This window comes from Neolamprologus brichardi, chromosome 14 (assembly GCF_056152115.1).
Source record: "Neolamprologus brichardi isolate AB-2024 chromosome 14, ASM5615211v1, whole genome shotgun sequence".
NCBI classification, from domain to species: domain Eukaryota; kingdom Metazoa; phylum Chordata; class Actinopteri; order Cichliformes; family Cichlidae; genus Neolamprologus; species Neolamprologus brichardi.
In genome coordinates, this window is record NC_142117.1 from 18062201 (window position 1) to 18082302 (window position 20102).

General features: G+C 40.0%; 1 protein-coding gene across 2 annotated transcripts; it reads right to left on the reverse strand.

Moving 5' to 3' along the window:
- Positions 1-529: 529 nt before the first annotated feature.
- On the reverse strand, positions 530-12396 carry LOC148098859 (von Willebrand factor A domain-containing protein 7-like). Of its 2 annotated transcripts, XM_087850929.1 has the most exons (16): positions 12199-12396; positions 11256-11515; positions 10830-11063; positions 10614-10710; positions 9423-9557; positions 9092-9287; positions 8808-8977; positions 8261-8373; positions 8020-8136; positions 7324-7372; positions 7160-7239; positions 5548-5680; positions 5034-5186; positions 4802-4894; positions 4438-4718; positions 530-1049 (listed from the first exon to the last, which is right to left on the reverse strand). In XM_087850929.1, exons 2-16 carry the CDS (start codon positions 11487-11489, stop codon positions 960-962), a joined length of 2175 nt encoding a protein of 724 aa, XP_087707055.1. In that variant the 5' UTR covers positions 11490-11515; positions 12199-12396; the 3' UTR covers positions 530-959. The 2 variants fall into 2 exon arrangements, with proteins under 2 accessions (XP_087707055.1, XP_087707054.1); XM_087850928.1 differs by having other exon boundaries at positions 7160-7372.
- Between the last annotated feature and the right edge of the window lie 7706 nt (positions 12397-20102).

Below are 20102 nucleotides of genomic sequence, written 5' to 3' on the forward strand. Positions count from 1 at the left end.
TAGTACAAGTAGAGCTGCTGCAAAAACCCACAGAGTTCAGCAACCAGCGCAACAAATTCTGGATCCTTGGCTTTTAGTCAGCATTAGCAGCACATCCTGCGTCCGATGTGAAAGGACCTTTATGCTGCGCACTGTGACTCACAGCAATGGTCCTGGGTCAGCCCTGACTTTGTGTTAAACTAATCCTAAAGTAATAATGGTATTTCTAACCACTGATATACCACAACTTTATCCTTTCAACAGCTGCTGAAAGTTAGGGGACCTAGCTTCTATCGGATATTTATATAGAGATCCTCCAGCTTCAAACTGTATCACCCTTCAAGGACCTGCAGTTCAAAAAAGCGCCCCTCCGACAGCCAAACCCATCTGTTCTGTGATTGGATAGTTAAATTTGTGATTGACATGACATTGGCCAATCAGACCCAACTGTATATACAGTTGGGTTTTTGCACATAGAACTGGTATTGCACAGTGGTGGTCCATAGAGGAAGTGGGAAGGAAAAAAAGGGGGGGGGGGGGGGGGGGGGGGGGGCTGTGTTATCGGTGCATGTGTGAGTTCAGGATGGTTATGGCTGTTAAGGTGTGGACCCTCTCCACACACTCCCCGTTGATGTAAAGGGGGGCCAAGTCAGTGCTGTGTCTCCTGAAGTCAACAATGAGCTCTTTGGTTTTCTTAGTGTTCAGTGCCAGGTTGTTTTCTGAACACCAGGCTGCCAGCTTCAGAACTTCCTCTCTGTAGTCTGCCTCGTCTCCCTTTGAGATGAGTCCGACTACCGTGGTGTCATCAGCAAACTTGATTATGAGATTGTTGTTGTGGGTCAGACTGCAGTCGTGGGTGTAGAGAGAATACAGGAGGGGGCTCAGCACAAAGCCCTGTGGGGAGCCGGTGCTCAGTGTGCGAGTGGAGGAGAGATGACGGCCGAGTTTTAGAGTCTGGGGCCGGTTTGTGAGAAAGTCCTTTATCCAGGCACATTCGGACGTAGCTCTGCCGCTGCTCTAGGTGACTCAGCACAGCGTGGAGGGCTGTGGCAATGGCGTCTTCTGTGGATCTGTTTGTGCGGTATGCAAATAGGGCTGGGTATCGTCACTGATTTCTAGAGTCGATTCAATTCCGATTCACAAGGTCCCGAATCGATTCGATCCACGATTCAATTTAATTCGATTTGATTCGATTCGATTCACTTCGATTTGAATCTGGGAAATTTTGACAGTCAGAAATATTATAATTCAGATCAGTACATTTACATATTTTTGTATCTATAAAAAGGAAGCTGACACACGCAAGACTTTATCAAAGGTGTAACCATCACAGCAGATGCCTTTGTGTCAAAGTAGCTGAGGATAAAACACAGAAAAACATGAAGGCGATTTTCCTGGCCTGGGATTTTATAAAAATATTCTGCAGTACATCAAAAACGAAAGAAAACCAATAATCAACACATGAACATTACCTCTGAATTAGGTTTTCTTTTCAGAAGTATATAAAATGAAGAAAAAAAAACATCGGCCGACAGCGCTGTAAACAACGGTAGACTTGTGCGTAACAAGCAAGCGAATAATGCAGAAAACAGTACAGAGAGAGAGAGGGGGAGAGAGAGGGAGAGAGTGAGCGCGCGAGAGAGAGCTGTGCATTGTGGTCGAAGCAAAACAATAAAAGTAAGAGTGAATACATGACGATGTTTATGTGATGCGTAGTTTGGATCTTCTTTTGCTGCTGGTTCAGTCAATATTGTTTGGAGAGACATCAAACTAACAGCTTTAGAATCAGCGCATAAAGGGCGTGAACACAAAGCGCGGACCCGCCGACAAAGAGCAAAGAGAAAGAAAAGCAAAGAGGCTCTATCTTGACAAATGGTTTTGAGTTAGCTCGCCCCCTGAGTTTGATGGGTGAGGCTGACAGATGAAATTATTTCATGGTGAGACCTGAAGGAGTCAACTGTGCAATAATTAATTAAAATGTGAAATAAAGAAATAATTAATTAAATGTGTCAATAATTAATTAAAATGTGAAATAAAGAAATAAATAATTGAATGTGTCAATAATTAATTAATTATATGTGTCATAAATATTTATGTAATTAATTATTTTTATTAATTATTGCCAAATTTAATGAATTATTTAATGGTGTATTTAATTAATTCATTATGGCAGTCCTGGCGTTCCATACTGGTCACCCTGTATGTAGTTTCCTACATTAGCAGCCTGAGATCTACTTTTGACTTTTTTATAACAAAGGAAATCTTTTAGCTGCTGTGCACCCTTACAAACCTGCACGGGAGGCGAAGGTGTGAGGATTGGAGGATTATAGATGAAGTAGAGATAAAGCCTACACCAGAATAAACCAATACATAGCATGTTGGATGACAACACTGGAAGTGCTCAGGAAGTAAAAAAAGGCATGGGGTTCAGACTCCAACTGACGAAGGAGCTCCGAGGACAACGTCTTTCCTTCGGGCACCTTGGCAGAGGAACCCCTCAGATGAAAACTGGCACAGGGGAAACAACCCAGAGCTTCCTCCCCAGCTCCTCCAGTTGCAACAGAGGAAGATTTTGTTGTCTGTCTTTGGCTTCACCAAAACTACCACAGCAATATCCCACATGCCAAAGCAACGGAGGAATGTGCTTCTTTTGACAGCAACACTCAAGGAACCAGCAGTCAGTGATGGGGAATAAAGGATGCGTGAAAGCAATATGCAATCCTGGACTGCAATAGGCACAAATATTGCTTTGATAACTTAGAGAGGGTGTTGGCACTTCGAGTTGTTGAAGGATAACTAACTGATGGCTGTTGGCTCTTTTCTCTAATTTCCTGGATGTCTTGGGATACGATGCCTTTGTTCCGCCGGAAACAACTTCACTGAAGTGGGGGAGTCTTCTACAACCTACAAATGAAGAGTGATCCTGGGAGAGCTGGGACACATGCTGGTAACCTCAACAACTGCAAGACACCCTTGTCCCTGATTCTCAGCCACTTCTGCAATTGATCTCAAGATACGGTAGTCTGAACCAGAGTGTGACCCACACCCCACCAACAAAATGAGAAGAAGGTGCAAAAGGTGCACCTCCAGGATTGGAACAGCAGCCCCTTGCACCAGGTGTAGAAAGTGTGCCAACAAAAACCACTCTAATGTGGTTAGTACATCTTGCTGCTAATGAGGATGCACACAGAAGTATACACTGGGATATAAATTTTGATCATTTTATTGGTGATTTCAGGGATTATTTGGTCATTAAATTGCCTTTCTGGCCACTAACACACCATTTGTGATTTTCTTTTTGGCCATTCCTCCCCCCCAAGAAAAAATAAATAAATAAATAAATAAAGTAAAAATAAATCATTGTTACAGTTACTGTTACTGACCTGCAATGATGATAAAAAAATATTAGGTTTCACCATTCATATGCTAAGAAATGTGAACTTTATTACTATTTTCCCCCAAAAGCGTAGCAATAATACATAATCTGACTGGTATTCAAAGGGTATAATATCTGAATTTGAATTATATTTTGGCTTTCATGACTAGGAGCGGTGCTAATTTAAAAAATCAAGTCAATGAAAGTAGAAAAATGTTTTAATATATATTAATTTTATAGTATTTTGTAAATGTAAACAGGGGGTGGCCATTTTTGGCCACGAACAAGCTGAGAGGGAGTTTTTTTGTTTTTCTGTCACTGCGCAAAAAAACAAAGATGCATAAAACTCATTGATACTTTTAATTAACTAATCTGGTCTCTGGCTGGAACACTCCAGGATTTAACAAAGGAGTGGTCTTAGAGAGTCTTTATATGGTCTTCATATGGCCAACAGCAAGAAGCTACCACCAGCATGCTTCACTGTAGGGATGGTATCGGTCAGGTAATATGCAGTGATGAGAAAAGTTAGAGGAATGGCTCCTGTCTGGTCATGTTACCATACAGGCTTGATTGGTGGATTGCTTCAGAAATGGTTGTCCTTCTAGAACGTCCTCATCTCTCCACAGAGCAATGCTGAAGCTCTGTCAGAGTAACTGTTGGGTTTTGATCACTCCCCTGACTAAGGCCCTTGTACCCTAATCACTCTGGTTGGGCAGGCAGCCAGCTCTAGGAAGAGGCCTGGTGGTTCAAAACTGCTACCATTTACGGATGATGGAGCACACTGTGCTCACTGGAAACTTCAATGCTGTAGAGGTTTTTCTGTAACCTTTTCCCAGATCTGTGCCTCAGAGGTCTTGGACTTCATGGCTTGGTTTGTGCTCTGACATACAGTCTCAACTATGAGACCATATGTATGTATATATATATATATATATATATATATATATATATATATATATATATATATATATATAAGAAAAATTGAAAAATAGATGTACATAACAGAGTAACGGAGATGAACTATAGTAAACTTGGAGTAGAAAGCAGCCTCTGTCCTCTTCAGCATTATTGCTAATGATTACCTGTATCTGAATGTGAGTGGGCTCCACCATCTCTGTGGAAACCCTCTCCAGTTTGTTTCCTCTGCTGTCCTCGCCTGAAAGTCTAATGCAGAAGGGAACTCTGGGAAAAGGGTCCACCAAGCCCACCAGCTCCTCCAAGGAATAGATAGATGAAGAGGAGGAGTTGAGCTTCACCTGCTGAAGACTTTCTCCTTCAGCCCCCAGCAGTGTTGCGTGACTAAAAGATGCCTCTTCATCTGAACCCAGGCCTGTAACAGCCACCACTAGAAAGGCAGGAACACCTGAAAATTAGAAAGATATATTCTTAAACATATTGTTTACTTACAAATCCTCATTATCGTGTAAATTTATCAAAATCCCTCACCTGCTGTAGGATTACCATCAACTCTGGCCAGACCCGGGTGAGTCTCATTGGTTATAATTGCAAAATAATACAGGAAGTCTACACCGCTGTCACCTGGTGGTGTAGATCAAAAGACAAATCAATTTAAAAAAATGTTTAAAAAAAATCTCATACCACAGTAAAGCTGCATTTGAATTGAAAATGAATATCTGCCAGGTGATCTGCTTGATGTACTCGATATTATTTCTTTTACCTATAACATTGAACGTAAGATGTCCATCGCTCTTGGCTTGCAGTTTCCACTGGCCAGGCTGTAAAGGAGGAAACAGGTTGACACGGTACAGTCCCTGAAATTGCTGTAGCACTGCTAGGGGACCTTCTTCATTCAACAGTGACTGACTCTGGTCTGAGAAGAGAAGCATAAACAGCTGAGCTTATTTTACCCTCAAATTACAAAGAAAAAAAAGTTAAAGAATGATCTTTGCAAGGTAACACTTTAAAGTATGTGTGATAAATCTAGGGCGTAATTCCCCTGTAACTAAACTGAATTTCAGTGTAGTGTAAATACCTTTCAATATTTACATGTAAATATAATTATATTGCTATTTAAAAGAAAATATGCTGAAATTCAATTTAATTACAGGGAAATTGCACCCTGTACATGATATTTCAAGCAATTCCAAAGTACAGTTCAAAGTGCAGTGTCGTGATGGGAAAAAAAGCTAACCCTGACTTCATAGCTGATGTTAATATGATGTGAGAATTACCTGATGGACTGGTAAGGATACACTCCGTCATAGTGCCAGAGACATGTAGGGTGACATTTTTTACCGAGCTGTCAACTCTAAATGTATGAACGGACATCAGGTCTTTGTGACTTTCCACATGGAGGAGGGTCACCTGAGGTAGGAGAAGAAAAATAAGTTGTGATAGGTAATGAAGGTAATGAGGAGCAGTGTTGGGAAGGTTACTTTTAAAATGTATTCCATTACAGAATACATGCCCCAAAATGTATTCTGTAACGTATTCCGTTACGTTACTCAATGAGAGTAACGTATTCTTTGGATTACTTAATATATTATCATGCTGTTTACAACTACGTGAATGTACTATTGCTGTGATTTATTACTGTTACTTTGTTACTGAAGGTCCGTGGCTCCGAACCATAGTAAAGGGACCTCTGGCTAATACGGTGGGTCCTGTGTCGGGCTCGTAGCCGAAAAATAGCTTTACTTTGTTGTCTGGGTCAACTTTGCTTGCGAGAGACAGAGAGAGGCGTTGAAAAGCTGCTCCAAAGGAACTTATTGTTTTTGGAGGAAAACACGAACACGGTGTACAGCCAAGTCTTAATAGCTTACTTACAACTGTCAGGCACTCTTCTTGGCTGCAGTGGTTATTATTATATTTACATGCTTCCAGCTCCCGTTTTTGCTCGATGACAGCTCGTACTTTTCCTTTTTCTCCCATCGCTCACAGACACATAACGTGTATGGAAGTCCATTCTTCCTGCAGCACGGGCTACACTGCCTATGATGCTACATTCTTTAGAGCTATACCTGTAGCATTCTGCCTATTAGCTTAGCACAACAACAACAACAAAAAGGCCTCTCTCACCCAGGAAACACACAGAGAGAGAGCGTCACCCTGTAACCATGGCAACCGTAACGCTGCCGCCTGGAACAAACAGAACGTAGCTGTCAAACAAAACCCAAACAGTCCTGACCCGCGACAATATGAAACAGGAAAGTACCGCCGTGTAATCCATTTATTTCAACAAAGTAACTGTATTCTAAATACCACCTTTTTAAACGGTAACTGTAACGGAATACAGTTACTCATATTTTGTATTTTAAATACGTAACGGCGGTACATGTATTCCTTACTCCCCAACACTGATGAAGAGTAATTATAAGTGATATCATTATGAAATTAAAGGTATAAAAGAGAAATTAATCGGCTTGCTGGAAAAGAAACTAATAAAAAAAATTAGAAATACATTTTGTGATATAACTTTTTATAAAATCTGACACATTTCTGCTCAGCAAACAGTTGCAGCTAAGATGGACTACTTGATTAAAAAAGATTTACATGTGCTAACTGTCATGTAGAAAATGAAATTATATTGTTTTTTCAATGCTTTATAAGCAGCAGTTGCCATGTTTGTCTGTGAAAATTAGAGCATTAGGTCAACGGAAAATTTCATATTTAATTGAAATTTTCTAATATTAAATGGTTGATGAATTATGAAGGTGGGAAATTAAGACTGCTAGAATGAGGGAAGTTAACACCTACTGTGAGCTAATGTACTACTTCAGTTCCTTAAATAACTTGTTAAATTTGTTTGGAGTGAATTTCCAGTAAATAATCTTATTTTGGCACCTTGTCAGCTGCTGTGTTGTCCTCCACTATTGTGGAGACCCTGTGTATGTCAGAGTTGGTGGTGAATATTGTTAGTCCTCCTGACAGGGAGGACAGTGAAGAGTAGAGATTAAAACGATCAGGGGATAAAGGTTCTCTTCTCCTCTTCCTCCTCATTAACCTGCCTCGGCTCTCTTTGGTGTAGTTGGGATCTTCAGTAAGGAGAAAAGTCACCTGTAGGGAAAATCAGCATGAGCTGTAAGTACACTGACATACATGTAGCTTTACTGCAGTCCCCCTGTCCAAAGTAATTTCACAGTGAGCAAGAGAAGGCAAACAAGGGGGTTCTTTCAGTCTTTCAATCTGGCTGCATGTTATTTTTGCTCCTTATTAGTATAACTGCTGGATGAATTATTTTCTTTGTTAACAAAACTGTCCTTTGGTTAAAAGGTCTCATGATACAATAGCACCACTGTGTGGCCAGTGACAAAAACCACAATTCCATTAAACTTTTCATTTTCAACTAGTGTAGCTGCTGCCACCTGCCGGCCACATGAGGCAGGTAATCTCCACCAGCTTTCAGCAGGCACAGTTTCTCCAGGAAATTCTTATTTCCTTTAAAACCCATCTAAAAATGTAATTCACGCAGTGCTTTCTTTATAAATATACATACAAACAGAAGCTGCATAACCAGTAGCAATCACATCAGATGAAGGCTTTTATTTTAAATTTTTGAAAATCTGAGAACAGGTTATTAAACAGCAGGTCTCGATTGGTGTTTGTCTTCGCTGTCAACCTTAAAGCAGCTCTGACTTTTGCTAAACACAATGCTATGTGACAGATGAAAAAAAAAAAAGACTTCCCTTCAAAGGTGCATATACCTTGCTCTGTTTCTCGAGGGAGAGGGCCTTCACCACACCGAATAAATGGGCGTCTTTAGGGGAAGCGTCAGTGAACACGAAGATCTCAGACAGAGGTGGACTGTGAGTGAGTGCCAGCTAATAACAAGAAGAGAGCAAGTTAGTGGTGACATGTCCAATCTATACAACTGTATACACGCAAACATGCACTCACACCCACAACATCACTTATTCTCTCTGAGTGTTTAGCGTCTAAATGTACCTGAATTGCAGAGAGGCACATCTCTGGTTCATCTCCGCCTCCAAGAGCCATCAGCCCCTCCATGTGCTGCATGAACTGGCCTGGATCATCAGTCTCATATACCGGTCCTACTCCTGCACAGTACAGTAAATATAAATGCTTACAGACTGTGATGAGGAACAGCTTGTTTGCAGTCTTTATAGACCCTTATTGTCTATTTAAAAAATATTAACAGTACCATAAGACGGAATCTTTAAGCTATCAAGAGGCTCTTTCTATAAGTTATTATATTAATATATTATTTCTCATTTCATTGGTTTCATGAAAGTCACAGAAGTTAATACAGTCATTCTTTGAACTGAGGGAAACAGATGGCACAAATCTAGAGGCTCACTGTTGATAGAACATACAGTAGGCATGAAACATATATAATCAGAACTATACCCTCTACAGAAGCATATAAAGGTATGTATATAATGGTAAACACAATCACACATTAACAGGGGGCAAAAGCCTCTACAGGTTTATCTGTTTTGACCTGCAGGCGCTTTTTACCACCAGCTATCACCTGGATCGTGGAAGGGGACGAGCACAAAGGTGCCGAGTTGCCCTGGGCTGTTGGCTCGGCTCTGTATGATGGATTGAGCCCGAAGACGAGCAGCGTGGATCTCCTCAAACATGCTGCCTGTGGTGTCCATGACAAAAACCAGTGCAGGAACTTGCTTTACACTAAAGAGTCTTCAAAGAGAGTTCAGCAGCAATTAAAGACAGTCATTTCATGCAGCACAGGCATCACCTGAATCATGTAACAAGTCTACATTTCAGGGAGCTTTAACAGTGGTTTAAACTTACTTGAGAAAGTTTCTGTGGCCCACAGAGTCTCTGAGGTCTCTCAGCACAGTCAGGGTGGCCTCAGTAGCCAAAGTGGCAGCTTTGAGATGGAGGTAATGATGAGGGGAGAAGAGAGGTGAGGTGCTGTCCTTGTTGATGCCCCCTTTGGCACCCAAGAAGCGGCTGCTGTCTAGAATACCTCCATGACTGCATTTGCCTAGAAAAAAAAACCCATCTTTACAGCTTTGTAGATGAAAACATAGTTGAAAAAGTCTTTAAAATATTCTAAAAACCAAATGTGTTTATTTATTGTGTTTTCGTAACACTTTGCCTGCAGGTGGCCGAGGTTTACCCTGAGGTTTTGGAGGAAATGTACTGAAATATCCAGTGGTGAGCAGCTGAGAGTTTCCCTGTGTGGTTTTCAGTCTTGGCAGAAGGTTGTTTCGACAGGTGGTGCTGAGGCACTCCAAACAGGTAGGTGTGTCTTCTGAAAGCAGAAATAATGAAGGCTTTAGTTTTTACATTTAAACTTTTTTTTTTGTAATGTAATAATGAATATATTAGATTGACATAAGTACAGCCAGGTTTCCAAAACATTGGGAGTCTGTGTTAAATGCATGACCAATAGAAATGATAGCTGATTTCCACTGAACCATTTAAAGCCACATTTGAAAGAATGTTGAACATTAGTTTGGCTGGTCAAGTTAATTAGTAAAGATGGGGAGTGCTTTACGAGACTTGGTGGGTCAATAGTTAAAGGACGTGGATAATTATATGTGTATGTGTATATTTGTGTATATACATATACACACTGAGTGACACATTGAGTTTTGAAAAAAACCAACACATTATATAAATATTATATTCTTTTAAATGAAACATTATGCACCCTGCCTTCCTGGGTGCTCCAGCTACTACTTTATTTTTTACATCACTTCCATTTTCCTGCTAAACTAAACACTGACATAATTGTTCTGATCGAATCGTTTTCTTTATTTTGTTGAGTCAGTCAGCCTCTGTTCTGCCTAGTTTAAATCTCAGCACTCAGTCATTTTGCCTTTCAGATTCTCATTCATGAAACCCACTTCCTTTTCATCTCTGCCTCCCTCTTGTCACTAATAGCCCCACCCAGGCCTCCGTCTTCATCTTCACTCTCATTGTCCTAATTTCTATCATTGCTGGGACTCCATTCTGCTACAAGTCTGATTACAAAATAACATATTAATCGAACTGTTAAATAATAACTGAATGATCTCTACTTGATGAAATAAATACTATACAGTAGCATATTAAAACAGATTAGACCACAATAGAATGACATCTGAAGAAGCAGCAAAATCAGTAGAAGGAAAACTGTGGAAGAGCTGTAACTTTAACACGTGAAGCTATGCAGTATGATAAAATGATGCAAAATGAAAAAATTCTGTAAAGCTGGTACCTCAGTAACTAGTCTTTTCAAGAAGACCTCTACAATAATGTGTAGATACAACTAATTTTGTTTTTTGTGATTAAATGGGACTATAATGTCACATTCATGAATCACCTTTAGCTACAGGCACGGCAGGCTCCTCTGGCTGAAGCAGATGGAGGTAAATAGAACGCTGGCCCATCTCCACCCAGTTACTGTGGCTGTAGAAGTCCTGACATAGCAGATGTTCAAAACAAAAACATAGCCAAAACATTTCACTTCATGAAATATCTCTAAGGTTAAGCTAACCCTCCCCCTATTATTAAAATTCAGTTCTGTGTGGCAAATTACCTGCAGTGAATGAAATAGCTGACCCAGGCTATGACGCGCACTTTGGTACTCTTTGGCCCGCACTGAGAGCACAATGTGGGTCCAGAACCGTCGTAACATGACCGTGGCACTTTCAATATGCTCTGAATCAAAGTGGTAAACTGGGTCAGACCTTGTGGAGCTCCGGAAGTCCATGGCTGCATTGGATTTCACCACTTCTCCCACAGCTCTCCAAAATCCACGTCCCAGTCTGATCTGCAATTGTTAGACCAGGACTTTTATCATTATTTGAAAGAAATTCAATACGTCTGTGTTCAAATATCACCATAGGGAGAAAGAGCGATTCAGTTAAATTTGCAAAATTACTTAAAGTGGTAATTCAAACACTTTATGAACCACTGATGCTGCCTTACTCAGTAATTCTCCTGACTGCAAACATGACCTCACCTCCTCTTTATCATGGTTTCCATGGTGTTTTTTTAGTCCCCTCAGAGTCTCCAGGGTTACATTTAGAATGGCCCGCTCTGTAATGTACTGGTGAGTGTGTGAGTCCCAGGACAGAGTCAGCACTCTAGACCAAATGTCAGGGAGGAAACCCTCACACGGTGAAGCCAGGAGAAGAAGGTAAGGGAGGGTAAACAGGTGCACCTGCCTCCCCCAGATGCCTCTGTGCTGTGACATTGTGCTCTGAGCAGGTCACGTCCTACCTGCATGAAATAAAAACTAAATGTCATTTGCTTGATATCAGTCTTGCTAAGACTCATTATTTTGTCTTTTAATTGAAAGGATTTGAACTGACCTGACTTCTATTGTTCAGTAAAGTTTTGTGCTAATTTGATCAAGCTGTGCCACTCAACCATGCGTACTATTCTGTCATCACCCGGTCCTTACCACCACCCCGACAGCTCCTCTCAGATTTTTCTCAGCCTTGCCTGTACAGAGCCTCCTATTGTTCTTTTTCATCTTAATTCAGATACATTCTTTGGGATTGTTCTCACAGTCTGTGCTTTCACGAGGAGAGAGTGCAACAAAGCACAAGGCCTATAAAAACAACCTGTTCCTTTTACTATGTCACAGTCCCAATTAAAACTCTCCAGGATTGATTCAAAGACAGTCATTCACTTTAACATTTCACAAAGCAAAAACTTTGGTAGTGTTGGTCAGTTTAAGCAATCACTTGCCATTTACCAACACAACTAATCTATTTTTTAACACTTTAGCCTAATACGTTAACTGACTCCAGTGCAAAAATGAGCACTAGATGAGCATGAATTATGAATTATTTTATGCCATAATGGTTATTTTTATTAGCTTCCAAATTAGCAGACAAATGCAAATATTTCTTTAGAGCTGTAGTCAGACACAAAGAACTTGGTAAAAACAGTCTCACCTCAGTTCATCCTGTATGTCTAGCTCTGTAGATCTGTTTGATCACGTAGCACTGCATCAAGAGTATCAAGAAACGCCACAACACATGCTTGTCAGTGGTTAAGCAAATCACAACATTTCCATCTTTGAAACAAAATAGCAAAGTCTTCACATTTGTGCGTCCTTGAGCTCTTGTCTCTTATTTGCTCCTCATGGATATAGAAACCCTCCCACCCCCCACAAAAAAAAAAAAAACAGGACCTGAATGTTAGAGGCACTTTCTTCAGATGAGAGTTTAGGTGATACTGCACAGTCTTGGGTGTGCCTCTTAGCTTTAGGGGTGCACTGTGGGGCAAAAGATATCTCGTCATAGCTCCCCATTGCCCCTCCTTATCTCCCCATTAAAGCACGGTGCATTGATTCACCACAATAGGGCTGAATATATTACCAGTCAGGGTGTTCAACTAAGGCCTACCCCAACCCCCTCTTTGCAATGTATCACACTCTGTGTTCCTCACAAAACCAAAAAAAGCACTTTGCAAAGGCGTTGCAAAGAGGGGAATCAGTTGCTAGACAACTCCAAAGAGGGTGTTGACCTTGCAGGACTGAAATGTGGTTAAGGTTATAAAGAATACAGAATGTCTCTGCTTTGTGTTTTTGTTGTTGTTTTCTTATGCTGTTTTGTTTTCCCTTTTTTCGCATTTTAATTATTAAAATTAATTATTACAATTGAAAGTGAAACACAAGATTCAACGGTTGTTTTGTTGCTGTGTCTCACTCTCCTGCCCTGACAAACCAAAACACACCCAAGAGGAAATTCTAATGTGTTATAGAAAGTGATCAGTGGGAGACTTTGCTATGGAGCTGCAGTTATAATGAAGGACAAGTGCATTGTACATGGTTCCATGCAGGCACTCATAGCAAGAAAGAGGCTAAACAATTCTGCTAACTTTTGCAATTTACCAGAAGAGTGCTGAGGTTGTTGAGGGTAAGGTTACTGTTTCCTGTTTACCTGCAGTAACGTAAGCTAGTTCACCACATTGACATTTCTGTCTGTCACCTAAACCAAGTAAGTGTTACAAAAGCTTCTTTCTATACTGAACAGTACAGTTTGTGTCTTATTATTTTTATAATTCATGTAACTGGAGAGTCCTCTTCACAGACAAAGTTTAATATTGGAGTTCTACAGGGTTCAGTACCAGGACCAGTTCTGTTTACATTATATATGCTTCCTTAGGCAGTATCATCAGAAGGCATAGCATACATTTTCATTGCATTGCCAACTTTATCTATCCATTAAGCCAGATTACACACACCAATTAGTTAAACTGCAGGAATGTCTTAAAGACATTTTTCAAATGACCTTGGCCTTCAGTAACACTGTGAGGAATCTTGGAGTCATTCTTCACAAGGATATGTCCTTCAATACACATATTAAACAAATGTCTAGGACTGCTTTCTTCCATTTGTGCATTATATCCCAAATTAGAAACATCTTATCTCAGAACTAGTTCATGCTAGTTCTAGTTTATGTATTACTTCTAAACTGGACTACTGTAATTCATTATCGTCAGGATGTCCTAAAAACTCCCTGAAAAGCCTTCGGTTAATCCAAAATGCTGCAGCAAGAGTACTGACAGGGACTAGAAAGAGAGAGCATATTTCTCCTATACTGACTTCCCTTCATTGGCTCCCTGTTAAATGCAGAATTCAAAATCCTGCTCCTCACATACAAGGTCTTGAATAATCAGGCCTCATCTTGTCTTAATGACCTTATAGTATCATATCACCCGATTAGAGCACTTTGCTCTCAGACCGCGGCTTACTTGTGGTTCCCAAAGTATTTGAAAGCAGAATAGGAGGCAAAGTCTTCTGTGGAACCAGGTTCCAGTTTGGATTCAGGAGATAGACATTATTTAGTCAAATTTGTGAAAAATCAAAGACTTTCAGAATTGTTCTGAATGCTTCTTTAGCTTAATTCTAATTGTTTTACTTGTATGTATCTTTTTTTGGCAGCAATTGAAAAATAAACCCAGTGCTTTGGATGAAATGAGCTCCATTCCTTTAATTATTGACTTTGCATGTTTTCTGTTCATAGCGTTGTGCAAACTATGTAACACATTTATGAACACTCTCATCTAAATTTAAGAACTGACTACTTAAAAAAAAAGTTCATATCTCTAACCTAAAGTTAGAGATATGAACTTTACTCTTAGGTCTTGGTATGCTGATTTCAAGAAAATGAATGATAGCTGTCTACTTTTTTTCAATAATACTTACATATATTACAACAAACTTGCAATGTCAGCATAGATTTAATATCTACAGCATCTACCTATACACTCCACTTCAGTGCACTTCAGAACTTCTTTCAGTAACTACGACCTGTGCTATTGATATGGCTTAAGCCAATCACCTTGGACTTGTGAATGGTTGTATTCACAAGATACAAGTGAACAAAACAAAATAAATTCTATCGTAGAAACTGAGATCCCTACCTCTGAGCATAAAAAGAAGGTTTCTGGAGAGCTTAAACTCCTACATCCTGAGAGATTTGCCTGGGGTGCAAAACTACATTTATAACATTGTGGTCTATGGAGACTCCAAGAATGCCCATGATCCACACATGTAGGCAGACCTCAAACGCCTCCAGATAAATGCAACAAAAAAAAGTTTGTTCAGCCAGCCCAGCATTCCATTTCTGATAGATGTGATTTCCAGAGATGGCCTGTGCTCTAAGTTTTTGCCTGACTATACAACAGTGATGAGGCATTCTGGGAAGTAATACACAGACTGAAATGCAGTGGAATTTGATGGCAGAAGAAAGCTTCAGGGAGACTAAAACCTATCACAAGTATATATATAATATAGAAATAGAACACATAAAATACAAATAGTACAAATAAATAAATGAAGACAGAAAAGGAGAGAAAATATTGACGTGTGAAACAGAGATGTGTGCAAAAGAGCTATAGCTTAATATGCTGGCTTAATATGCTTAATATGCTGGATGACCTGATGTGCAAAAAATTATTATTACTGTTCAAAAATAGGTCAGCTGTTCAAGAGTCTGATGGCAGTGTGGAAGAAGGAGTTGTTGAGTCTGGATGTTCTGGATTTCACACTTCTGAACCTCTGTCCCAAGGGCAGAAGTGTGAACAGTCTGTGTTGGGGGTGTGTGAGGTCTTTGAGGATGGAGGCAGCTCTCCGCTGGACTCTGCGATGGTAGATGCTCTGAAGAGAGGGCAGCGGAGTTTGACGAGATTTGTCACGTCCCTTAACTTCTCATGCTGACGTTAAAGGTACCCTTCCACGTTTTCATGAGACGCGGTGGGTTGTCAATTCATTCCAATATGAACCCGCTCGCGGTGATAAGAGACGCTTTGAGCAGAGGCTCGAGCCATCCATTTACTCCAATAATAACCCCGTCACGGCGAAACGTGACGCCTTGAAGTACAATCTAACTGGAGAACTGGGGACCGTCTCCATGAACGTGTTTTTCTCTCTAATTTAATGCTTTCTTTTAATGACATCATTAACATTTCTCAACAAAAACACATGAAAGTATCACTGATAATTCAACAATAAAATCACTTCATGTTGTGGCCATCACACAGTGTTTTCCAAAGTGATTCACGATCTGAAAGTGCGCAGATTTAAGGTACATAATGTCACGGTCTGCCGGGGCAAGCCGTGTGGTAGTTATTTAGGACCCGGAAGCGGCAGCTCAGGTGCAGATGAGTATTTATTTACAAAAGGGAATACAACAGCAATGGCGCGGGTGAAGCAGTAACAGAAAACCTAAACTGTGCAAACTAACAAAACAAACCAGAAACGTGGAAGCAGGGAAGTCCGGGGAAATACACACAGAGAGACGGATGGAGAGACGCAGGGAGACCGAGGGGAAACAACACAGACGAACCAGCAACGACTATGACAGAAGACACGACTTAAAAACACTCAGAGAACACAGGGAGATTACACACAGGTGGGGGACACAGCTGGGAGTGATAAACGTGACGAGACTAGGGAGGCAAACTGAAAACACTCACATGAGACGCAGACCTTCACAATAAAACAGGAAACACACATACGCAAAGACACAGACTAGGAAACGTGGACTTAACACAGGAATAGATGGCAGAACAGAATACACTAAACAGGAGGAACAGAACCAAAATCACTAACAGAAAACACAAAACGCTGGGTCAACAGGACCCAGGATCATGACACATAATCCTTTGTTAGGTTTATTGTTTTCATTTCACACGTAAAACACATTTATAGATTCATTCACCACTCCTGTTAGTTTTGGATGCACTCGGCTCCAACCAATCAGACCAATTTACGCAGACGGCGCACTAATCCCGCAACTGCACACTACCCATAATCCTCAACCGCCGTTGCTATGGAAATGAAGATAATCAACAGCTTGGTGCTACCTGTTATTCCTTTATTTACTCTAAAATAATAACAAGCAATAATACGAAAATAAACTGACCCAGTGTTTAATTATGTAATTACAAATTGCAAATTTTATTTTTTTATTTTATTTTATTTTTTTTACAAATTGCAATATTTATCTACAGCGCGCCAGCTACATGCCCTGGGCTACCAGCCTATTCTGTTTCTTGGACAGTTTGACCGTAAGGGCCGTATAGTAGGGGACGTGATCACTCAGATCGAACCAGCGGAAGGTGCTGCACGTGACCTGATAATTCTCTTCGAGACTTTCTAGTATAACAAATGTTATATAATGTTACCAATATGAACACCAAGATTCTTAAATAACTTATATACTTCTTAAGAGGTTACCTGATTACCTTCCTGAGGTAGTTAGCATCACCATTGTACAAAACTCTTAAGTCACAGCACTAGGTTGAAGTGTCAAATGTTATGCACTACAAAGTCAGGAAAGTAGTGTCATCAGAGGAAAAAAGTCATTGTGATTTATAGTCACACTCATTAATTTATTAATGTACTGTACTGTAATGTAGAAAAGCACTACAGATGTCACACTACCCTAGAGGGCACTTGTACTGAATGATTTGAGTCAGTGAGTGTGTGAGATGACTTATTTGATGCCAATATTTACAAGTTGTAACTTTAGTAAAAACTAGGGATGCAACGATACCAACTTTTTCAAACCGATACGATACCGATACTTGGATCTGAGTACTTGCCGATACAAAGTACAAAAACCGATACTTCTACCACACACACACGCACACACACACACACACACACACACACACACACACACAAATACAATGAATTGGAAGACAGGTTTTATTTTATTCTCTGCCGATAAAAAATAAAATCTTAATAAAAATGACCACAAAAAAATTCAAGTGAAAAATAAGCACTTCTGTTAAATTATTGCAGAGTCTCCACATTGTAATTTAACAAAATATCACTGAACTATTGGCACTGTCTCGAGCTTTCAGAATAATAAATAAACACTTCTGTTTGGAATAAAATAAATACAAATTAGGCTTGAGAATAAAAAAAACTTTTAAATTATTGCAGAGTGTCCATATTGTAAACAAACAAACAAAATAACTTAAGTATTCGGCATTGACGAACAAACTCCTCATCTGCCCGTGGATCATCAGTCCACTGTGCCGTTAAACCAAGAACTGACATCGCGCACACACTGCTTGTCTTTACCTCTTCAGAAAGTTTTGGCACCATTATCTCCCTGATTTTCCACGACCGGCATTGGCTGATCATCCAGAGCAATAAAATGTGTCAGAGCCTCTGTTATTTTAACTGCCCGTGGATTTTCTCTTGCCATTTTTCATCGCTTTTCCAAAACCTGAAAAACCAAAAAAAAAACTCACCTCAAAAACACAAGGAATTAGGATCCTGTAATTAAACATTTTTTTAAAGGGAGAAGGCAGTGTTAGCCACCAACCTAGATATATGTAAAAGATCCAGTAAGACTTTAGCATCTGCTCTTATTTTCAATCGATTCATCAAAAAATTAATAAATAAATAATGTGCTTACAGTCTGAGGAGATTTTCCCCAACACCACAGATCGCATTCGCAACACTGTCCAGTGATGCCGCATCTCCCTGCAAAGGATCATCTCCTCCTCTCTCAGGCGCCTCACAGCCATTACCTTCTCAAAGACCTTTCTCTTTGTCTGTAGGTCTGCAGCAGCTACAGTTTAACAACATCAGATGGGAAAACATAGTAGCATATTATGATTCAAGAACAAAACATTCAACTACCTCTCAGATACTGGGAGTTTGTTTAAAATTTAAATTTAAAATTTATAAATCAAGAGCTTACGTTTACTTGTGCTCTGCCAGGGCCAAATATCGGTCTGGATGAGGGCATCACTGGATACGATTTGCTTTGTTGGTTCAGCAAGCTTGTTGTAGTCATCAACAGCAGCCGCCAAGCATTTCTTCTCAACTAAGATGACCTTGCGAATTCTGTGTCGCCTCTTGTTGCTATCTGTAAATAATCATAAAAAATTCACACCTTCACATAATGTAATTATTTACATTTTAATCTACACTCATCAATTTGTTTGCTAGAAGAGAAGTAGAGGAAACAGGAGGGTTTTTGCAGCCTTCATCAGAGTTTCACAAGCCAATAGGTACGGTTTTTAAGTCTTATGCATTTCTTGCTATGTACTATGAGTGGGTGCTGTTATTGTATATTTATTGTGTATCAGTTAATTTCCAATTCCTTTTTATATATATTGTGTGTTTTAATGTTAGTTCGGCTGTTGCCTGTGCAAAGGCCAGACCATGTGTGTGACTGCCCAGCAGGTAATGTTGAGGTTTCACCCGGCGCAATTGTGGCTCTTGTAACCATAAATCGTAAGTTGCCCTTTTGTCACACAGTCCATACACAATAAATGTGTTTGCAGGTTTTATTGCAAACTGTGCATTGCTATCTTGTTTTGAATTACCCTCGGCCCGCAGTATATGTGGGCACCTGTCAAAGGTCATTTGGATTTACCAGACCGCTTTGAAAACAACATGAAATCTTCACAACATGAAAAAAATGATTGCTTTGAGCCATGACTGAATTTATCCTTATCCTTTCTAAAGGCCGTTATAACCTTGCACTGCCAGTGGTGAGCTGCACCAGCTGTGGCCTAATGTGGTCCCCCTCAGTTAAGGATTTCCAGGGTAGTGGATATTGGCCTGGCACCTTAAATTTCTGCACACTGTTTTCAATGGATGTCTTTCAGTCTTTTTATGACATCAAGAAGGCTACAGCAAGGATGTTACTTAAGGCATTTGTCAAAATGCTGGATGAAAGAACAGCCCATTTTGGAAAGGTGAGTTTCTAAATTTGCCAAGTTTAAGGAAATTGTGCAAATCAATGTTTATGATGACTTTCCTTGAATATTCTGTTGTTTGCCTATTGAATCAGAACGATGCCACCTTGAAACGAAACCAAAAAAAATATTGAAACCAAAAAAAAATATTGTAACTGAAATAAATGTACTGAAAAATCTTGTATTGAAACCGAAAAAAAAAATGATAGTGAAAAACAATTAATTGAAACTGTAATTTTTTTTGTTTTCGCTTAAAAAAATTTTTTTTCAGTTTCAATCCATTTTTCGGTTTCAATCCATTTTTTGGTTTCAAACCATTTTTCAGTTTCACTCTGCTGGCGCTGTTTTGGCGTCCGGGGCCGCGCTGGGGCAGGATTCCGGCCCGCATGTATTTGCATATATTATAGAGGCCACTAGTGCTGACCAAGCTGCCATCTTTCTCTCTTCCTGTCTTTCAATGGCTGCTTCAATTTCAGCTTGACCCTCCAAACCTCAAGTAAGTAATCATTTTTTGTCATCTTTCCTTGCTGTCCCGCTGGACTGGACATTAGTTTAGTTTTTTTTAGCTACATCTGGTGAACTTGTGGTAAAATGCTGGTATTAGCCTAGTCGTCGTAGCAAG